The sequence below is a fragment of the Taeniopygia guttata genome, chromosome 1A (genome assembly GCF_048771995.1).
Source record: "Taeniopygia guttata chromosome 1A, bTaeGut7.mat, whole genome shotgun sequence".
NCBI classification, from domain to species: domain Eukaryota; kingdom Metazoa; phylum Chordata; class Aves; order Passeriformes; family Estrildidae; genus Taeniopygia; species Taeniopygia guttata.
In genome coordinates, this window is record NC_133025.1 from 8245987 (window position 1) to 8267698 (window position 21712).

At 38.1% G+C, this 21712-nt stretch overlaps 1 protein-coding gene across 3 annotated transcripts in view; it reads left to right on the forward strand.

Annotated features, from left to right (window-relative positions):
• The window catches only part of SEMA3D (semaphorin 3D), a 133025-nt gene that overhangs the window by 26340 nt on the left and 84973 nt on the right, over positions 1–21712 (forward strand). For all 3 annotated transcript variants that reach the window (XM_030291165.4, XM_012568866.5, XM_072919126.1), the window contains exon 2: positions 15403–15593. In XM_030291165.4, coding sequence (XP_030147025.2) covers positions 15479–15593 — 115 coding nt within the window. In that variant the 5' untranslated portion in view covers positions 15403–15478. The remainder of the gene's footprint in view (positions 1–15402; positions 15594–21712) is intronic.

Genomic DNA, 21712 nt, shown 5'->3' on the forward strand with positions numbered 1-21712 from the left:
TTCATCATTGCTTCAATGTGAGTTTTTGATAAAGTCATGGAAATTTTGAATGTGTATTTTTTTGGAAACAATTCTGAAACTCATTAGGCAGTAACAGAAATGCCTTTACATTATTGTGATCCACTGCAGACACTACTCAAAATTTGACTTGTGATAGATACAGTAAAAAGAATGAAATTATTCTGAATTCTAAGTAAGTAAATATAGCTAATTTGATCATCCAGAATAATTGCATCTTATAATACTGAATGGAAAAGTTTATTGTTGTTGTAAAGGAACTTTTTGATAGGGCTGACTATTGTAGTTCTGTGAGATGTAACCCATTTGTATATTTTCTACCCCTCATGATTCACTCTGTTGCTAATGAAGTTGTGTTCTGACAGGCCTTTAAATTAATGCCTATGCCTGTATGAAACACAAGTATGGAGTACATAAAGTATAATTGTTTTAAGTATTTATATTTGTCTCCTGATGCACTAGAATCTTAACAAGCTTAAAGGAGGAATCCCTTTCATGAGCAGTAAATTTCAAAAGTTCTGACCTATTGACTTCATGAGAGTAAAAATTCTCCAGTGGGAGTAAGATGTTCATCATGTCTTAACATAAAGTCCAGGAGTCAGGGAAACGCCTGGCTGGAATAAACAAGCAGCTCATCCAGTCTGCCATTCTGGCACCAAGGCTGGGTAAGAACAGATGTTTCAACGGAAGGCATAAATCTTCACAATTTTACTGTTCTGTATTGCAGGATGGTGTTCCTTACATCACTCTCACGTTAAAACATGAAGATTAATAGAGCTTATGACTCTATTTCCTCATAGTCAGTTTATAGCATAAATCTTAAAGTATATTCCTTAAATTATTCAGTAATTTTCAAAGCAGAAGATTTTAAAGAGGCATTATAAACTGGTGCAAAAGTAAAACCCTTCATCCCCATGCCACCTTTATTAGAGTAAAAGTTGTGAATAATGAGAAAACCTGGTCATTTCGGTAAACTGAAAGTGAGTTTTACTGCAGTGTGAGAGAGGCAAAGGGCCTTGACAAGGAGAGACGTGACAGATCTCCCGAGATCCTGGGAGCTGGGATGCCTTTTCCATCCTACCTGCCTGCAGGTATTCACCAGCTCATGTGTGGGAACCCTTCTGCTCGCAATCCTGGGTCACTGATGGCTGTGAAACTGAAGGGTTTGTCTTTCACTGATCTCAGCTCTGGTTTTGCCCCACCTGTATATTTGCCGGCCTTGGCAAATACTTACTATACTTACTTCGTTGAATTGAACTTACTTTGTTCAAAGCCGATCCTGGATTCTCACCAAAGATTTAGTTGTGAAATATTATATCTCATCTTGTGCACTGACCATAGCCAGATATTTTTCTTTGGCAGCAAACACTCATTAGAGCTGATGACTACTATCACCTTCTTAACTTTCTCTTGACCAGTTTTCACTTAATTTCCCACTCACTCCGTGAGACAATTTTACAAAATAAAATAATGAGGTAGCATGTGTAATGCAGCTAATGTTGAAACAGTTGGATGATCATCACAATTAAATCAGAATTTTCCTTTTTTTATTGCCCAATAGGAGCTACTTTCTGGCTAATATTATGAAGGTGGTGGTGTATGAGGGGAAATTAATACATTATCACATTGCACTGTTGGTATTGGAAGTGGTTCTTCACACATTGGGTAGCAGACATATAAACTTGTTTGCCAGATGGTGTTGCAGATGCAAGAATTTTACAAGGGCTCAGAGGGATACTGGACAAGTACTTGAAAGTGATATCTACTTGGGGGTTGCAAAATAGACAGGCTACAATAGGCTCAGAAAATCTCCTGAGCTGAAAATAGATGGAGAGGAGGGGGAGCACTAAGGGTAGGGAAATATCATATATAAATCTATATTTATTCTTCTTGCTTTTGAAAAGAGACTACTAGACTGGATGAGCCTTCAGTCTTGCCACTACAAACATTTTTGTAGTCTTATTTAAGTAACAAGTTGTTGTGTGAGAGGATTTTTCTGGAACAGGAAATTAATGTTGAAGGTGGAGAAAACGCAGAACTCCTTAAATGTAGAAAATTAGTAATATGTTTTGTGATCCATATTGCTAAGGAAAGAAAAATGAGAGACAGTTTTAATGCTGAGAGAATATAAAATGTGATTATTTTCTTAGTTACTGACTGCATAGGTTTGCAGTCTTGCCTTTTTAGTTTTTACATTTCAATTTATATTACTGTGAGGAATAGATCTTCATTGTTTTGTAGTGATTTCTATTGGTAGTTCTCCAGGTACATATAGAAGGCATTTTTTGATCTAGCTGCTGGTCTCCTACATCTTACATGCTTCTTTCTGTAGCAGAACTTAAGTTCCATAACTTGCACTACAGTAAACATATACTATTGATAAAGAAAAAAAATGGCTGTAGCACTATGTCTGCTAAAGATATTCTTCTTTTTCAGAAAGCAGATCCTTATGTGGAGCAATTAAAAGAGACATGGTCAAGTTATAGGTCATGGGTCTGTTTAGTGACTCATGATATTGAAATTTTTTATGCACGTAAGGCATTTATTTCAATCTTGTTTTTTTTGTTTGTCTCATCCTTTGTTGGGGTTGGCCTTGCATGCTGAATTCTTATATTTTTATTGTTTTGTGGCTTTTAATATCTACACAAGCGCTTCTGAAAAACAAGAGTGTGGTTAAAGTGCCTCTAAAGAAACAGAGATGCCGGGGCTTGAGTGGGCTTTTTTAATTCACTCTGCATGTGTTGACTACCAGAGCTGGATTATAACTTGTAAAAGTCACTAGAAACAGCTGACTTTCTTATCATACATAAAATTTAAATTTGCATCTGGCAGCCTTTTATTGCCAAAAAAGTTTGGGAAAAAATTACAGTTATCATTGTTACTCTTGCTGTTCTTAATTTTATTAGGATTAATGATGATGGTGAAAATTATAACTGTCCTTACTCCCAGAATTGCTCTACTTGATATTAAGAAGACCAAAATTCTGCTACAGTGGTTTCTTTTGCATATTTTGATGTTTGGATAGATAATATCAGCTACAAAATTTTATCATCTGTCTGAAGTTATTTCTTGCTGATCATTAGCATGACTACAACCCATGAGTGCTTTTTTCATCCTCCCAGTGTATTATTGGTGTGGGACAATAGCAATTTAGCAATAATTTTTCTGGGTACAAGTTATTAGTCGTCCTTGTTCTTTTGAAGTGATATTTTCAGTGGGGTTTTTTTGGTTTTTTTTTTTTTTTTTTTGGCATTAATGGCACTTTTGTCACCATGTGGCTTAGTCAATTACAGATGTCCAGAATAACAAAATTCACAGTTTGCATATGTGTCTCTGTGTTTTTCTTGGGGTCCAGAGAAATGTGACTATTCTGCATTTCCTAGAAAGGGAGTTGTGAGACTTCAGCCCTCACTGCACATTACACAGAAAGAATCTGTAATGAGCTCTTTCTGTGCCTCAGGAGGAGCACAAAGCAGCTGGAGTGGGACTAAGAGTCCAGACAGCTGAGCTCAGTGGGGATGGAGGATGGTCAGCACTACAGAGAAAATGTTCGATAGCTTGTCAATTCATGACCCTGAGGTCTGAGAGGCTTCCATTCCCTCAGACAAATGCTGATCCCCATTAATATGAATGGTTGAACTTCATTTGACATCAGTCAGTCCAGGGTCTGAGTGCAAGTACATTATTCCCCGTGCCATTAATGCAAGTCACATACCCCAGCTAGGCTGACAAGGGAAATAGAATTTTCAGTAGTCATTGTTTTGCTTTGCAATACTGTGTGGAGGTGGTCAGCTCCTCATGCTTGATTATCTTCAAGATATTTGTTGCATTTTATAAAGTTCATCGGCAAACTTGTGCTTGCTTCTTAAAAGTGGTATGCTGTATCATGTAGCCCATTTGACTGGGTAGAAAGAAGCATGTCATATTTAAGATAGTGACACTGATAATTAGCTGTTAGTATCTATTTCCACTTCTTTTTTCACTTCAGTTCCTCCTAGAATATCTAGTGAGTACATTTAGCATCAGTTTCCCCAGCAGAAATAGTAAGGACACACTTCCTTTGCAATGATGCAATGATGTATGTACTAGTTACTGTATATTTTAAGTTGAATGTATGAAAGGTATTATATAAGTTTTGAAAACTACCTTAAATAGTGTTTTATTCGTCTCTAGGCACAGGAATTTTGATTTTGTATTGTGATTTAAATAGACAATAACTAAAAATCAAGGCTTTTGTTGCTTAATTGGTTGTCACATATCTCATTTTAGGGGTGGTCACCATTTAGTTTGGTAAAGGATCCAAAGACTCAGATTCCTTTTGAACAGCCAATATCTAGTTTTTCTGATGATTTATTCATAGCAGTTTGGTTTCTGCAATTCCTTGTGAGGAAATTGCCCTTCATGGGATCTGTCTATGTAAGGTTGTTGTATAATGCATGTTCATTTGCTTAGTTATATTTGTAAGCTCCAGCTGTGCCCGTCACTTGCTAAATCTGTCATTGAAGGATTTTGTTTTAAATTCTGCCTGGCTTTGTTTTCAGATGTCTCTGAATTCCTTCCTGTGTTGAGTCACAGCTGTGAAAAGAGAAATCTCCCTCTTTAATTCAAGGGGTCAGTGGTTTAAAAGCACTGAAGGCTGGTGGGGAATGGCTTAAGGAAGGTACTTAATCATGGTGATCCCAAGGCTTCATAAACTTACACAAGGCTCATCTGACAGGAAGAGTCCTGGATATCTTCAAGCCCTGGTTTCTTTGAGGAGTAGCTATTTTACCAGGGAGTGGAATCCTCTATGGAACAAGCACCTGTGATGGGTCTTTGCCACCTGCTCAGCCGTGGCTATAGAAATCTTCTCCACCACATTTCTTTTTCTAGCTAAGCCAGCATGGAGCCCAATTCCTTTCTAGCAGTTTTTTTTTACCCACAACATTGAGAAATATTTAATGTGGTAACTACAATGGCTTCCACTTCTTGGTGCCACTGGGAGATAATTGACTGGCAGGAAGGAGTTGCTGATCTGGACAGAAAAGAGAGGTCAGCCTGGAGCACGCAGATGGTCTGGTGTGCTGGGCGAGCAGAAATTATTGCCGTGGTTTGAGTGTCAGTAAAATTCATCCAGTGGCAATTTTCACCCAGCTTGTTTAGACTCCAGTGGGGGAATCCTGGAATAAATCCCCTTCTTGTCTCAGTGCAGGCAAAAGCCTTATTTCACATACCGTGTAAGTAATTTTGACGCTCACATCTGGGCTTAGTTTTCTTGGGATGGGCAAACCAGGACTATGTGGGTGAATTGTATGTGGAAGCTGTGAGATACTGAATTAAGTGATACAGCTAATGCAGTGCCTGCACCTATGCTGTGTGTACTCCACTTGCCCTATGCACACATTGCTATTCTTGATACTGGAGTTTATTATCTGCCTATGAATCAGTTCTTGAATTGCTTCAGCTTCTGGACAGTTTCATACAAGAAAAGTGATCCTGTTTTCAGTCAGATTTTAATAGTAAAGCAGTTAATTCGTAAGCAGCTCAGGTAGACATTGCCCTTATCAGAAGACTCTTTGGGAAGATAAGGTCACTAGATAGTAGAAAAAGTCATTTGATAGCTCTCAGACATCCAAGTTTAAGTGAAAGGATGTTGGATGTTGAGCAAGACCTTCAGTGCGTGATTCAGTTCACTTACTCATTTGTCCATTAACTGCTAAAGGAAGTAGTAGAAAAATTAGGATTGAAGGAGACATGAGGAAGTCATATGGTTTTGTTTGTATTTCAAAGGATGGATAACTTCAACTTTGGATTAGATTGCTTAGAGCTATGTCCAGTCAAGCTTCAAATGTCTGCAAAGATGGAGAATCCACAACTTCTCTGAGCTCCTGTTCCAGTGTTGACAATACTTTCGTTCTTTGAGGAATGAAACCTCAGAACTCCTTCAAGTTTGAGATTGCCTCATCATCTTACAGGACAAATGACTTAGGGAAAAAGGAAATGAGAAGTGTTTTACATCCTGCCTTTTCAATATTGGTCTTCTGGTTATGGAAACTAACTGGTTGACCATCTAAATTTTTCCTTTTTTTTCTGTGAAATACTGATTCATCCTTGCACACTGTGTCTTCACTTTGTTCTCACAAGACAAAGGAAAGTTATTGTGATTTTAAACTAAAGTGGAAGTATTTCTCTGTCGAATGGAGGAGATGATGCCTGAATTCTTGGTTTCTTTTTCAGTATGGCTGTTTCAGATTCCAGGAACTGTCATGATAGCACCCTTCACAAAGTAGCTTAAAAATAGACCAGAAAAACAACTATTGCACCAAATATAAATTGATTCTTGCTGTGTCACAAACAGAAAGGTTTTTGAGACTCTGAATAGATAGCAGCATGTTGTAACCCTTGAAAATGGTAAAATTGATGATCAGAGGACACAGGACTGTTGAAGCTTTGATAGCCTGCTGTCTGAACCCACTCCGGCAGTGTGTTTTTCCTTACGCAGCTCTGTGAAGTTCTTTATAGAAAATGAAACTCTGATTGCTTGTAATTTTCTGCCGTTTGCACAAGCACTTAAATCACAAATGAAACACTGGAAAAAATGGTATGTGAGTCATGGATCTCCCTGCAGGAGTTCCAAGTCTGTTGTCCCTGTGGAGAAGGTTGGCTGTGTGACTAGGGGGATGTGGGTACTGCTCCAGACTGCTAGTGTGACATTATCCAAGGGATGTCATCTCCTATGGCAGCATTAAAAGAAATCCAGCTAACTCTAACAAGGATAGAGGGTAGACAATGGAGACATTAAAGCTTTTAAACTGCTCAGATGCTGTGATGATGAGTACCTGAGGGAAACCCATCAAGAGGAACAGGTCCCCATTGAGTCAGTGACTTGCGTAAGCTCACAAATGGGATTTTTTTATAGAGGCTCTGCTGATTCTCTGTCACATATACTCCAAATTTAAATGAAATCAAATGTTTAAAAAAAACAGGAAGAAAGCAAATGTGTTCAGTCTAACAATAAAATAACCTGGTTATTGGGCCAACAGAGATCACTGTTCTGCAGTGTACACGTTCATATGTGTATCACTTTACATTTTAGCTGCACAAAATGTTGATCCAAAATTAATTGGACAATGCATTAAAAAAATCCCTTCTCCAGTAGGCTTCAAGAATATAGTCATTAATTATTAAATCAATTTGTTGGAAGTGGAAATTAAAATCCTTCCGGCATGTCTTGCCCTATAGTGTAGTTTATACATTAAATCCTGCAGACTGTGCTGTACAAAGTTCACTGACTGTGCATCAAATAATGAGGCCATACGTTGATGAAAGGAATTTTAGGAAAATATGCCATTGGATATACCGCAAACAGATTTGATCAAAGCCCAGCTGCCATATGAAGTACACATTTTTTAACCATTGTTAAACTGTATTGGCCTGAATTCTTTTGAAAGTTATGATTTGACTTCTACACAGCTGACAATAAACTAAATAGTACTGGCAGTTAAGGAAACATCCTTTCAGGATTTGTAAAACAGAAATAATAAAAAAAATGTTTTATTATATTAAGATGCCAACTACAACATGCAGTTGCCTCTACTTGACATTTGTAACATTCTGTTTTTATCTGAGAGTCTCACAGACTTCAGATACAGCTGTGAGTGCCTGCAAACATTTACACAAAATTACAAACTATTTGGCAATACATTGATGCTTACATCAGATGATCTAGCTACAAATTTTAGTACAATAAAGCTTTGGCTGTGAAATGAAATTTACATTTTAAATAGTTATATAAATGTAAGTCTTTGTTCCTTTATTTCTTTTCGCTTTCGGGAGGGTTTGTTTTAGGGTCGTTTTGGTTGAGTTTTTGATTTAGGAGGGTCTGCTGAGTTGTGATTGTGTGCATGATCTGCAGGTTGTGCCTGCACACAGAGTTGGCTGTCTGATGATGCCTCAGATGTGTGTATGGCTGAAATGTGTAATATATTGCTGTATAGTGTGCAGTTAATGGAGCCATACAGCACTAGGATCTGGCTGAGGTCTGGATTGCTTGGATGAAAGACAGGAGAGCCCCACCTACTCATATCTGTAGATGTCTCCACAGACACTCGCTGGCTGTTCCCTTTCAGAGTCTGCACTGCTATCCACCTTGCTGCTGTATCCTGCAGAGCTCTAAGTCTGGATTTGATATATCACAGATTTCACCAGAGTGCTGCACTACCGTCCCATCAAGCTGGGTTTTTCACAAATGCACAAAAGTCATAATAGAGTCAAGTAACTAATCTGTAGAATGCCCCATTGCCACTAGTTACTGGTAATGCCCAAAACTATCAGCCAGTTCGGACTTCTGGTCCCTGCTAGAGGACCAGTGCTTCACTCCTGCCTATGTTGGAAGGTCTCCTATGAAAGGAAATAACAGAGAACGGTTTTTCCATAGCAAAACACTGGCAAGAATTCTTGGAGGTGAAAATGAGACTGTAATCCTTCCTTTGTGTTGGCCAATGTAGGTTTATGTTTCTTCCAGCGGAAGAATGGTGGTTGCAGGGTCAGTGGTTTAGGTGGCTTGACACCTGAGGTTAATTCAGGCTTCAGCAGGACAAATGCCATCTGCCAGAGTTTAAATGCTCAGGCAGATCTCCCCAAAATGAGCATTTTTTTTCTCTGATGGCCATTGTGACATTTTTCTGGCTCTCCAGTATTTTCTCAAGAACAAGCCAAGGCTGTTCCACAGGCAAAGCTTCCTGCAAGTGTTGTCTCCTTGTCTCCTTCACTCAGAGCTGAGCCAAACCACCCCAAGTGCTGCAGGTGGTGACAGACATTTCAGAGGAAAATTTTCTGTCTCTCTTTGAACCCTTCAGACGTCACAGTACTTGGCAGAAAGTGGTTTTCCATCTAGTCTACCTTTTCATTAATGTCTCTAGGAATTTTTATGCTACTGCTTTTTTCTTTTCTTGGATACCAGAATTACAAAACTCATCTTAGAATCACTTTTCATAGCGTTAGTGGTTTTTTTGGTCTGCTGGGGAACCATGCTGTACTTAAAATAATGTAACGCTGAGGTTTGGCTTAGGGCTCCTTTTGATTCTTATGTGTTGCTAAATCGTGCCTTACACTGCTTTCTTCTTTGGCTTGTGTTTGGAACGTTGTTTGATTTTCTTTTTGTTTTTTTTTTTTTTTTTTTATGATCAGATTTGTAGGGCATTCTGATGTCTTTCTAAATAAAGAGCCTGTGGAAAGCTGAATATAATATAATAATACCTGAAGTCATAGTTCCTTCCTCAAAGAAAACAAGAGGAAACAAGAGGAAAAAGAATCCATAAGAGATACATATGCATCTGAATTTAGATGAAAGGCATGTTGATATTTCTGTGCAAAGATCCCAGCTTCACATCTGACTGGTGGGACATTTTATTTATGTCCCTACCTCCTCTTGGAAATACAGTTTTCAGATGACAAATTGCTTTCCATCCCATCCTTTTTCTTGAACAATAGATACTGTGTTTGAGAAACAGACTGTAGAATGTAAAAAGCAATGAGTCTGGTTATTTTTGGGGTGTTTTTTGAGTGGGGTTTTTATGTTTGGTTTTTGGTTTTTTTCTTTTTTGAGGAGACACAAATGCAAATAATTAGGGTTAGAGAGTAGCATTTGCTTTATCATCATTCTTGGGTTTACGTGTCACATGTCCAAAAGGTAGAATGCCACAGATAAAATTTCTCAGAATCACTGTTTGTAATGATACATAACATGTCTGTGTGCATGGCTGTCTATCTGTCACTTTCTGAAAAGATTACTTCTGTGTCTGTGTGAAATTTTTGAGTCTAATCCTGTCCTCACTGACATTGACCTGAAAAATATCCTGATATCTTTTGAGGATGAAGTGCTCATTTCCTATGTGTATAATTTTAGGTGCCCAACAGTAAATTTCATGGTCAGATGAGCTCTTCAGAGCAGTGTGATGCAGACCATTCTGTAAGGTTTCTACCATTTCTACCAGTATTTATGTCCAAACAGAAAACATGCCTATTAGAAATGCTTCCACCAGCAGATTCCCTTCAGAAAGATGCTGAAAAGTATGAAAAAGTAAACAAAACAAGGGAGTTCCTTCCTTCTTCTTCTCTCATTTCACTTCCTTAGTCACCAGTTTTTACTTGAGCTTGAGTTCATCTCAAGAAAAAATCCAGTGTAATCCTCAAATGTACTTTCTCTGTCTATTGAAGAGCTTTATTTATTATCAGAGGGTTCTCTGCAATAAGATTTTTTGCTGACTCTATTCCCTCAATTGTGTCCTCATTGTCTTTCAGACCCTTCATTTTTCTCTGCTCTATTTGGTTCTTCTCAAGTGGAAATCACAGCAGTGATTTTTCTTGCCAAGTTATTGGTGTTGAATGGGTGGTGTGTAAATCCTGTGAGGAGCTCAGTAAAAGTTAAAGCCTTTATAGTTTTGCAAAACTCATTGTAAGCTGGGTTATGCTTCTTAGGAGTCTCTGCTAATTGTATATTTAACAATAGCGATGACTACTGCATGACAAAACCTCATCTAAACCAGGTACACTAAAGCCAGTGATTTTATGCAACATAAAATGAAAAAAAAAAAAAATCACTTACTGCAGGCTCACATAATGTGTTTTGATTTTACCATTGTATTTTTATTCATTAACTTATCCTGGTGTTGGGAAGTGAGGTAATGCTGATCTGGGATTTGTGTAAAAAGCAGTATATTTCTGAATCCTGAAAGAGAACATTTTCTGTACTATAAACAGCACAAAACTTACTTAATAAGTAGGAGAATAGTGATGAATAATACTGTTTACCAGTTCTTGGATGGAGTTAGCTTTAACTGAGATTTCACAATGAAGAAAAAGCATCTTCTGCCAAATAATAAACAGACCATCTATCTAAGGGGTACAAGAACATAGTTTCATTGTGCTCTGGATAAATGTCATCTTTGTTATTGCAGAACTAAGTTAAGATTGTTAAGTAAGTCTGAGGATGTAATTTTATTTTTAGTCTATTTGATTTTGAAAATTTCTAATCTGAGCCATGTATGCTTAACAGTTTTCCCTATTACTAACAAGGACAATTCAATTTCAGTTTATGGTTATAGTACAGTTTTGAACCACACAGTAGGCAACCACAATAATTTTTCTTTTAGAATTTGTATGATAATTTGAAGGTAAGATATCTACATAATGCATTGGACATGCATATCTGTATACTAGTAGTTAAAATAACATGCTTTGCATTTGTGTGCATATAGATTTTCTACTTGTAATAGTATAAAATAATCTATCTAAATAAATATTTATCTCTTAATAAAGAGATGATAAAGAGATAATGTACCTTTCAATAGATATGAATTGTAGGTGGGGTAGTTTTTTTTTATTCTTGTAGCTGATTAATTTTAAATATTTTAAAGCAATATGTTTGTCAGAAAGGCCACTTTTGTTGATGTCTGGAAGAGACATCTTTTGCTCTCTTCTGACTCCATTGACCGAAATAAAATAAAATCCCAAGATGTTAAACAAGGATAGAGGAGAAGAAAGAAAAACTCTTGCATTAGTGATAGAAAATTACATATTGAAGCGAAATGGCCTAGGCAACTTACTCATTAGGTTTATAATTAATTTATAAGCTTATAGTGACTAGATCTTATCTAGAGTTTATAGCTCTAGATTATCAGTTGTCACAATTTGCAGCATTGCTATTAGATTCACTAAAACTGAGCCGTAACTCTTTATTGGAATATAAAATTCTGAGTTTTAAAATGACCTTGGAAAACTAGTGCTGGAAACAGGTTTTAAATTGTCCTCCAATTTCATAAAGGCTTTTTTAACAGAATTAACTGAGAGTTTCATGAATACAGTTTAAAAAGTGTGTGACTGCAGATGGGTCACAGTCATTTCAGCTCTGGACTTCGTGACGCCAGGAGAAGTCAGAAACTACACAGTATTTGTGAATGCAAGATTTTGCATTTAGATAGGTTTGGGCTTAACAATCTGAAAAAGCTCCCATAAGCACAGAGCTCCTTACTGTCTGTGTGTTTGAGAAGGCTGAAGAGCTCTGTTTATTGCCACAAAGGGCCTGGAATAAATTATGTTTAGCAAATTGGCTCCAGGTTTTCTTGTTTCAGACAGTAGCTTCGCAGCAATCTGTTTTATAGGCTCCACTAGATGTGACCAATTGTGGGGAGGTGACACCTCGTTTTGGGATGTGACATGGCACATGTGCCAGTCAGTCTGGCCACTCTCTGTCAGGATGGCAACCCACCCACAGCTCCACTTTCTGTCTCCTGGCAGTGTAACCCACAGCCTGGTCCGAATTTATGAGCTCCGCTGGGAGGTCCGAGCAGGACGGAGCCAGGCTGCTCAGCCCCTCTCAGCCTTGTGCCTCCCGCCCCTACGTGGGGCAAATAAAAGCTCCTTTATTCCGCTGGAAATGCCCTCATTTCAGCGAGGTGTATGCATGGCTTCCTTCCCTGCTCCGTCTTGCAGGTGATAATTAACACAGTGCAGTGCTATTTCCTAGCCGAAGCCAAGGTGGGGAAGCAGCTTTAGCCTCAGCGTTTTTCTTTTAGACTGTTTTTCCTCATTTATTTTGGATCAGGTCATGGTGGGGAAGTTTTAGAAGGTGTTGGTCCTTAGCTGAAGTATCAAAGAACTAAACAAATGAGTAATTTTTCCTTCTCTGACCAAATTCTACTTACTTTTGAGGGGAGGAAGGAATGGAGGAGTTAAATTTGCTTTTAGGTTTTATGTTTTGTTTCTGCTCATGGGACTGTTTGCTTCTGATCAGTGTGACTGTGCATCTTTTCAGCACAGGACACTGATTGACATTGCATATGTTACAGAGAGGAAGGATATTTCCTGAAGATTAATGGCAAGTTAGTTGGCCTGAAGTTCATTAACCTGAGCTAGACTGTTTGAAGGACTCTGTGTGGAAGCTGGAATTGTATTAGAGGATCTTCATAAACTAAAAATATATGTGACAATCTGGCCAGATTGCAATGAATCTAAAGACAGGACAGGGTTGGCTTGAGCTCACAGAGCAGCTGCCTCCAGTGTAAACTAACCGCCTTGTGAAAGCAAATGGTTTTTCACAGACATTATTCAAATAAAAGGGAAAAGAAGGGAAAAAAAACCCCAAAAAAACCCAGAAAAACCTGAAGGTTCCCATTAGCAAAAAATGCCTAAATGAAAAAGTGAGGTTATGAGCTATGGCCAAAGGCATGAGTTTTTTGCTGATTCTCAGTCAATTCAGCAAATGACAGTGCATTGACAAAACTGGTTTTTAGTCAAATTTAGTCTTGATTCTTCACAGTAATTTGCCTCAAGAAAACGAACCCCAAATTCTTTGGTGAATTCCCTGTTGGCTGAGGCCCAGACCTTCAGGCCATGACGTCTCAACGTACTTGCAGTGAGATTGCTCCCACTTAATGGCTTCTTTTTGAAGTATGGTTTGTCACTATCATCCTGCTGAAGATGAACAGGACTGGTGTCTCATCTTCATATATTCTTCCCCCTCCTCCCCTCCCCTTCTTTTCCCCTTCTTCCCCCTCAATAGATTTCTTAAAGACAGTTTAACCCTACAATAGTCTAATCCACATCAGTCCTTTGTGGTGCACCCTCAGATAGATGTGTTGGCACAGAAGTAAGAGTCTTCTCTTAGGATCTCATTCTGTAATAAAGGGAAGCGAAAGATGAAACAGGCATTTCACATTTGTCTGTTTTCTCTCCATGTCATCTCATAAACATGCACTCCCCTTGGCCAAGAGTAGTGCATTCAGACACTGAATGTGAGTGTTGAAGAGGGGACTGAGAAGAAAGAAGCTCAGTGTTCTGCAATAGGAGCTACGCTTTGGGCATTTTACAAATTATTTCCCTCTTTCTCTTTCACCAGCGTGCCCTTGCATACTTCCTTGTCTTTTGTTATTGACAGAAGGTCTGGAGGCTCAGAAAGCCCAAGTTTCATCTGAGAGAGATTTCCTCTGTTGGAGAAAACTGTTTCCATCCTTTCATGCCATGGTTCTGGGTGCTGCTGTAGCTCAGAGTTGCCTGAGCCAGTGCTGCAGGAGCTCTAATGCCAGACCAGGGGCCACAAGCTGTGCTGCATCTCTCATGGGCTTGTAAGGAGCCTCTCCTTTGATGTCTGTGCAAGTGCTGGCTGATGTGGGCACTAGGATTGCTCATTTAATCAGGCAGTTCCAGTACCTTTCAGAAAAGAATTTTCATGGCAAGTCATGAGCCATTAATCTCTCGACTAACCATAATGTTTCTTTACTCCTTGGTTTTACAGCATTAATCAAACACTGATATTTTTAATTTCACCAGCTGTCTCACTTGACCTCTAGCATCATGCACTTGCAGGAGGAAGGATCTGGTCTGACAAGTATTTTCATACTCTGATCTCTGTAATTCATTAACCATCAAGTTTTGCCTTCAGAACTCAAGATGCCATTTAAAATAATTCCATGTGCAAAAGTGGAGTTATTGGGCAAAAGAGATCCTTGTTAGCTGGGTACAAATGACACCAGGATTGCTGTTGCTGTTTTCTTTTGAACTACTGTGCTGTGTGACCTTGAGGAAGTAGGTTCACTGCAGCTTTATGGTTCTGTTTTTGCATAGGGAAAATAAGGACAGTGATAATTGCTTTCATTTGTAAAACACTTCAAGATTTATGGAATATGAATGACACTTATTAAGTGAAAAGTGTTGCAAAGCTGGCTTAGTTGCACACTGTGCTAACAAAATCCCGTATCAGCCTGTTGACCCCAGCCTGAAACACTCATTAAAGTTTATAGGACATTTTGGTGGATGAGTTGCAGTTATTCTGCTGGAAATATCACACTGAAAGCACTTTAAGTCCATCATCTGCACTGACTTTTCTTCTATTAGAACTAAACACAACTGCTTGTTCTATCCAGTTTTCTTAGTTTATTTATGAAAGTTTTGATGAGTATGTACTTATTGTTAATTCTGGTTGTACCCCCATGGCATCTGAGACATTACAATTCATTCTAGTCATAGCATAAGCTTAAAATAGCTGTTGTACTGAGATAAAAAGTTATAAAACATTAAGATATCGAGTAGACTGGTATGAACTAACAAGTTGAGTGTTCACTTTTGAATGACAAATATTCTTTTTGTGGGTGCTGCATTAATTTAATTTGTGCTTGAAATTTAGCTGTGCTAGACACTGGTGTTTGAAAAGTTTACATATTTTTCGAATGTCAAAATGTGTAAATTTAGTATTAAAAAACAAAACATTTTTACTTGTACTGGAGAAAAAATGCTTTTGTAGCAAAGAAATTAAATTAGCTGCTCTTTAAGATAGGTCTGGCTTGCTTACAGAATTATTATTTATGCAGTAATGCAGGTCTACAGATGTTTTTCCTTTTTTTCTTCCAGATAAAACTTGGGTTGTTTGAAAAGTGGTGAGATAGTTCACCATAGTGCAAAAGAAGATACAGAAGAAGAGAGCAGAATGAGAACTCTGCAAGTGCCACATGCATGCAGCCTGCTGTCTTTAGTGATGCTGTTCCTTCCAGTCACTGGAATGTCGAAACAAAATATCCCAAGACTGAAGCTTTCCTATAAAGGTAAACTTTTCAGTATTTTTTTCTGATTCAGCTGCTTTTGTTTTGATGCGATGTTGCCAGCAGTTCATTTGTATTACTTACAAGGAAAGCAAAACACTCCCAGAAATACAAAATAGAAGCCTTAAAGATGGATTAATTCTGCTTAGGGACGGTATTAAATTCTGGGGCTTTTTTGTCATATAGAGGCACATGTTTATGAAATATAGCTGTCTTTTTAAGCTATTATTTCTGTTTGCTCTAAGAGGATATTAACAGACTACATAACTTAGAGGGGAGTGGTATGTGAAACACTCCAAGCTGCAGAGACATTTCCATGTGGCTGGTGGGGATGATGTGAGACATGGAGGACATTCCCACCTTCCTAGAGCATCAGAGAAAGTCGAGAGTGCTGCCTCAAGTGTTTCAAGGGGACTGATGTTTATTTTTGTAATTCTTTTTCTATCACTAAGTTGGTATGTTAAACTCCACATACGTGGTTTTCTTTCTCCTTGCCTCTTTGGATCACAAAATTGTGTTTCTCTGTGGAATTTCTTAGTCTTGTGTGTAGTTCTTGTTGGGAATGGTACCATCTGAGGAGTTTCAACATATTTGTGTATTAATGGACAATTTTTTAAAGAAGGTTGATTTCTTGTCGCTTTGAATGTAGATTACACCTCCACAGGCACAGAGATGTGACACTGATGCTGTCTTCTTTAGCTAAAACAAATGCTCCCAGTTAGTTATGTTTCAACTATGTCAGCACCCTGCCCTTGTGGGAGCTATTTCTGCTCTGGTTTTCAAACTTATGTCTTCCTATGCATTGCAGAATTGCACTCAGGATGGTGTGATGGGACAGGCTGTAAAGCCTTCATCGGGGCTTATGATACGTTTATCACGAGTTTAACACCCAGAGGAATTTATTGAGTAAGCAGAATGACATGCTATTTATTTACAAGCTTCTCTTTTGCTAGATTTGCATGCCACTGTGCATACTATTCCACTGTGTATAGATGTGTTTGGATGTGTTTGTGTGAGAGAGATGGAGGAAGCAAGATCAAGGGATCTTGACAACATTTTTATAAATTCAGGAAACAGTTGCACTCACTGAAGCCAATGAATACAGAAACTGAAAGACCTGACATGAGTTATGAAAGTTAGCAGTAAAACCCTCCTAACATACAGCCAGCCTTCTCACAGCTAGGCCTTTTGAGATAATTCCCAAAAGCAGCATATACCATATGGCAATGGCATTTATTGTGGATTTGACACTTACGATTAGTGAATTCCTCTCAACTTCAAAAGCAGATAGCCTTTGGCAAAATCCTGATGGATGCATTTGGCAGGTAAAGAGGGAGAAGAAGAAAAATTATTGAGGTCAACACAGAAAAAAAGAAATGGCTGAAATCTTAGTTTAAAATAGTGGCAGAGACCTGCTGGGAGCGGTTGGGAAAATGCCTGAGCTCGTTTAAAAAGACAATGAGCAGATGATTGATATTTAGGCCCTGACCCAAACTTTTATTAGCAACTTTATAAACCTTTCCGTTTGGCTTGAGGGATACCGTTTCCTGTCCAAACTTATCCACCTATATCCCTGTAGGGGGGGAAAATCAACAACAGATACAGATGCAAAATAGCACATAAATCTTAATTTGGAGAGCTGTGATGGAACTGAAAAGCCAGAAGAAAGAGAATCATGAGAATTTATTGTGCCTTGTCTTACTTTTTTTTGGGGGGAAGGTGTGTATTTTTCCACATGGATCAAGTAAAAAAACACTGCTGTTTCTTCACACTTATGTATTGTAAATTATATCAGTATGGCTTATCATAATTAAACCATATTTTTGTTGTTGATAACAGGATGTCAGATGTACTGAATACTTAATAAAGTTGTCAGAATTAAGTCTACCTTCCTTCCCCCAAGTGTTTCAGACAAAATAATTCCAAGGTTTCTGTGAGTAGGATGTAGGAGAAATGAACTGTCTTGCCAGTCCTCATAAAATTGTTAGTCATGTCACTGACAAGTCCTGGCATCTCTCTTCTTTGGAATTAAGACTTGAAATACCATGAGGAGGAGAATACAAGGTTCTTTCCCTTCTTTGTGGAAAACAGACGAAAACTGGCAACATCAGGCAGTTCCAAAAACCTGGTCACATGCATGTATCTGAAGGGAAGGTTTCATTCTCTTCAAGGTGCAGTGTGATTATGGCATAGGTCCATCTTCCCAGAAGAGATGAGCATTTGCTGGGGCAGGAGAGCTGAAAGTGGGCAAGATTTTGCTCTGCAGTTACTGAATCTCCCAGCTGCATCAGTCAGTGGTGGATGGGGAAGAGGGAGAGGGTGGGGTAGTTAAAGATGTGTCTATAACTGCAGGAGTGCATCAAGAAACCACAGCATGTCACAGCTCCTTTGTGTTCAGACAGCAATTAAAATTTTAGACCTTCTCTTAATGGCAGTTACATGTTTTCATCTTCTCTGTGTTTTCATCTTAAGAAATGGGAATCTGTGCTGGAAATGTTAAGATATTCCGGTGAGTCATGTGGGGATCAATGCAATACAATGCATTTCCTTTATTGTGTTTCCCCATTCTAAAAATGTGTTCTAAAAAATCGTGCACGTGTAAAACTAAAACTACACACAGTTCAATTTAAATGTGTTGTAATACAGAATTAAAGTCATATATTCTCCACCTGTGTTAATATAATACACTGTGATCTTTAATCACATAGCTCATCTTTTATTCCCACATTTTCCCTGATCCATTAGTTGAAAAATTCTCTTCTTCACTTATACTTAACTTCTAGATACTGATTCATGTCATTACTATCCCAGAAATTGTCACTGCTCTTGTGATGTTTTTAGGGTGCTCTCTCTGCATAGACCTTACTTAATCTATGCCTCTTCAATACTTCTACAAGTTTGAGGTGCTTTTATTATTATGTTATAGCTTTAATATATGGAGGAGGTAACAAACTGTCTTCTAATAGAAGATTGCCATCTTTAGAAGTCCAGGGGATGATTTTTGAATAATATTCCTTATTTTAATAATCTTTGTCTAGCTCTGCTTTCAATCTAAGAGAAACAGTGTATTTATCACTCATTTTTGTGCAGCTGGAGATAACCTGTGACCTTCATCCAAACTGCAGAAATCTTTAAGCACAGAAGTGACATTCAGCTTCCCTAAGCAGTGCATCTTCCTTGTCTGTTGCATCATTTAACATCCTCATTCCAATCCCTAGAGTGGATGCAGAAGGTTTTCATATACCAGTCTCATTCATTAATGTCATTTTCAGGACAACATTGGTTTTGTTACTGAAGAATGGAAGGCTCTGTGTCCTTATTCATATATGTTTAATTCACGCAGTGTAGACAGTCATGTTTCGATCTTCTGAGTAACAATATTTTTCAGTTGAGAGGTACTTCCATACATATTTTCTGAGTGTATCTGTAGGTTCTACTTTATAGGGAAAAGTAGAGAATAGCCAAATCAGAAGATTGATTGCCTTCTAAGGAAAGAAAAAAATAACAACAAAAATTAAATGTTTTTTGATTTGTGGCTATCCTAAAATTTCCCTGCAGAAATGCAGATTCCTAACTGCAAATTTAACCCTATTGTTGATTTACTTTGCTGATTTTCTTGGACATCTTAGTGTAGTCTCTTTTCTCAGTGAATGCAGTCATTTTACAGAAGTGTGTTCCCTGGTTTATTGGCTGAGGGAAATGCCCCAGCCCAGATTTGGACGTTGTCACCAGTGACATCCACAAACATATATCATTCCCATGTAGGAATGTGGCCATGCCCCAGAGTAAGCCATGTTTGCTGTGAGCAGTGGTGACTTGGTCACAGCACCAGGAATCCTGCATTGTGACATAGTACATAGGAAAAAGCACAACTGAAAATAACCTTTGGCTTTTAAAACAGAATTTACTTAGCACTGTTAAAAATAGCTATTGTAGTAATTTAAATCTAATAAACAAGAACATTTTTCTCAGCTGATTTGTTTTTCTCCTCATTGAAAGAATTAAGATGCAGCCTCACTCCCACTGAAGTCATGGCAAGTGTTTGGCCACTGAAGTAAATTGAAGCAAGATCAAATTCACACTCTTCACTTTTTTCAGCTTGCATAAGTAAACTAAAGACAGTCAGTTCTTTCTCCTCTGCTGAAGGATGACAGTGCTAAATCATCAGCTCCACATGGAAATTAGCCACGTTTAAAGGATTGTTTAGTTTCACGCAGTGTTCCGTGCACAAGATTTTCTTCCCCCTAAGAGTGATCCATTCTTCAAACATGGTGAAAAAGCAAACAGAGAACATTTTGGTGCCAGGAATTCTTTTGAAAATTTGACTGGATGAGTACACTTGCTTAATGTTCAGAAATGGTCCTTGGAACATGCTACTTTACAATGTCATGCATTCTGTTCTCTATATTGTTTTTGCTTTAAACCTGATTCATTTTATAACTGATGAGATGCTTGACTGTTGCATCAGAGCAATTAGTTAGTTAAGTTTCAGTACAGCTAGCTTATTTACATGTCATGCATCATTTAATTACCCATAAAAACATAGTTAAAATTATGTACAGCTCCTTGAGCCTCACTTAAACTGTCTGTGACACTGCAGTAGTCCCAGTACCCTGACAGGGTGTTGCACAACTATGACTGGTTGGAATGTGGTCAACTGGTGATGTATAAGAGAGCCTAGAAATGAGTTTTTATTTTGCAGCTGTGCTTGCTCTGCTGGAAGAGGAAGGAAAACCAGAGAAAACCCTGCTCCTGTGGTAGTATCAGCAGCTGTAAATCTGAATGCTTATAAAAATCAAGGAAAGTGTGTTGAGTGAAGAAGTGGTGTTTTCATCTTGTTTGTTATTTAATTAATTTTTGATGGTTTTTTATTTCTCAGAAAAATTATCTCTGATTCCTTTGAGGAAAAACATGAAGTGTTTATGTGAGAATGAAGATCCTACTATTGGAAGATTGTATACTTATGCAAAAAACTTTGTCTGTTTTGTCTCAAAATGCTTTCTGGAGGCAGTGAGCATTGAGACTTATAATATACCCTAGCTTTATGATGGATGGGCACTGCTGTCCATGCAAGGAAAGTCATTTGTATATGCATAAACTAAATATAAATGTGAAGGCATTTATAAATAGAAAAACCAGAAAATTTCTTGCAGACTTTTTTTTTTCTTTTTTTAAGCTAGTGAACTTGAAGGTCACATTCAACTATATGTTGCATTTTCTGTCATATAATTATCATATATATAATGTCCTGGAGAGCAGCTTCCAGTCACTGACATCAACAGTTTACATAGCAGTTGAACTAAGAATAACCTTGGAGAACTGACCCATATCAACCTCTTAAGTGTAAACTGTAGCTCACAACAGTTTTTGTGTTTCAATGGTCACAGAAGGGCCTCAATTTGGTAAAAGAATTGTGTTTGAAAAATACGGAACTATTCTGCTGAGTGTTTACTTTATTAAATCTTGGAAAATGAGAGGAAACAAAACTGAAAGAGTGATACTTGGCAAATAATTTTTGCTCCCATGGAAAAAGAAGGATCAAAAGCAGCTTCCCTAGAAGAATGCGGGGAAGATACATCATAAATGGCATCAGCTTGGAAAAGGGTTCGAAACGCTTTATTTGACTGCGTTTGCTAATGACATCTGTTATGCAAATCCAATTCAGAGCAGTTTTAGCAATCCCAACATTGTTCTCCTACACACCAATGGGAGGGCGTGATTAACCTGACATCAGTGTCTGTCTAGCAGTGGCCGTCTGTGGTCACTATGCAGGTACTCAAGTCACATCCTGTTTCCCTTTCCTCCCTCCCCATTTCTGCAGTTCCATTTATAGATGAGTTCCCCAAAGAAAGGTTGAGGAGTATAATCTCTCCTGTAGTCACAGTCCTTTGGAGAGAAATACACAAAGAGATAGCAGAAAGAGACAGAAGTTCCTTTATATGTCAGAGAGATTGTCTAACTCTGTTTAAGGCAGACAGTTTTGAAGATGGGGGGAGTGACAGAGGTATATCTTTACAGAACTACTTTCTGAACAAAATCCTGCTTATACCAGAATTTTGCATGGTGTTGAACCACAGAGTTTGAGAGCTAAGAGGTTATTGAAGGCATCAAAATTTTGTAAT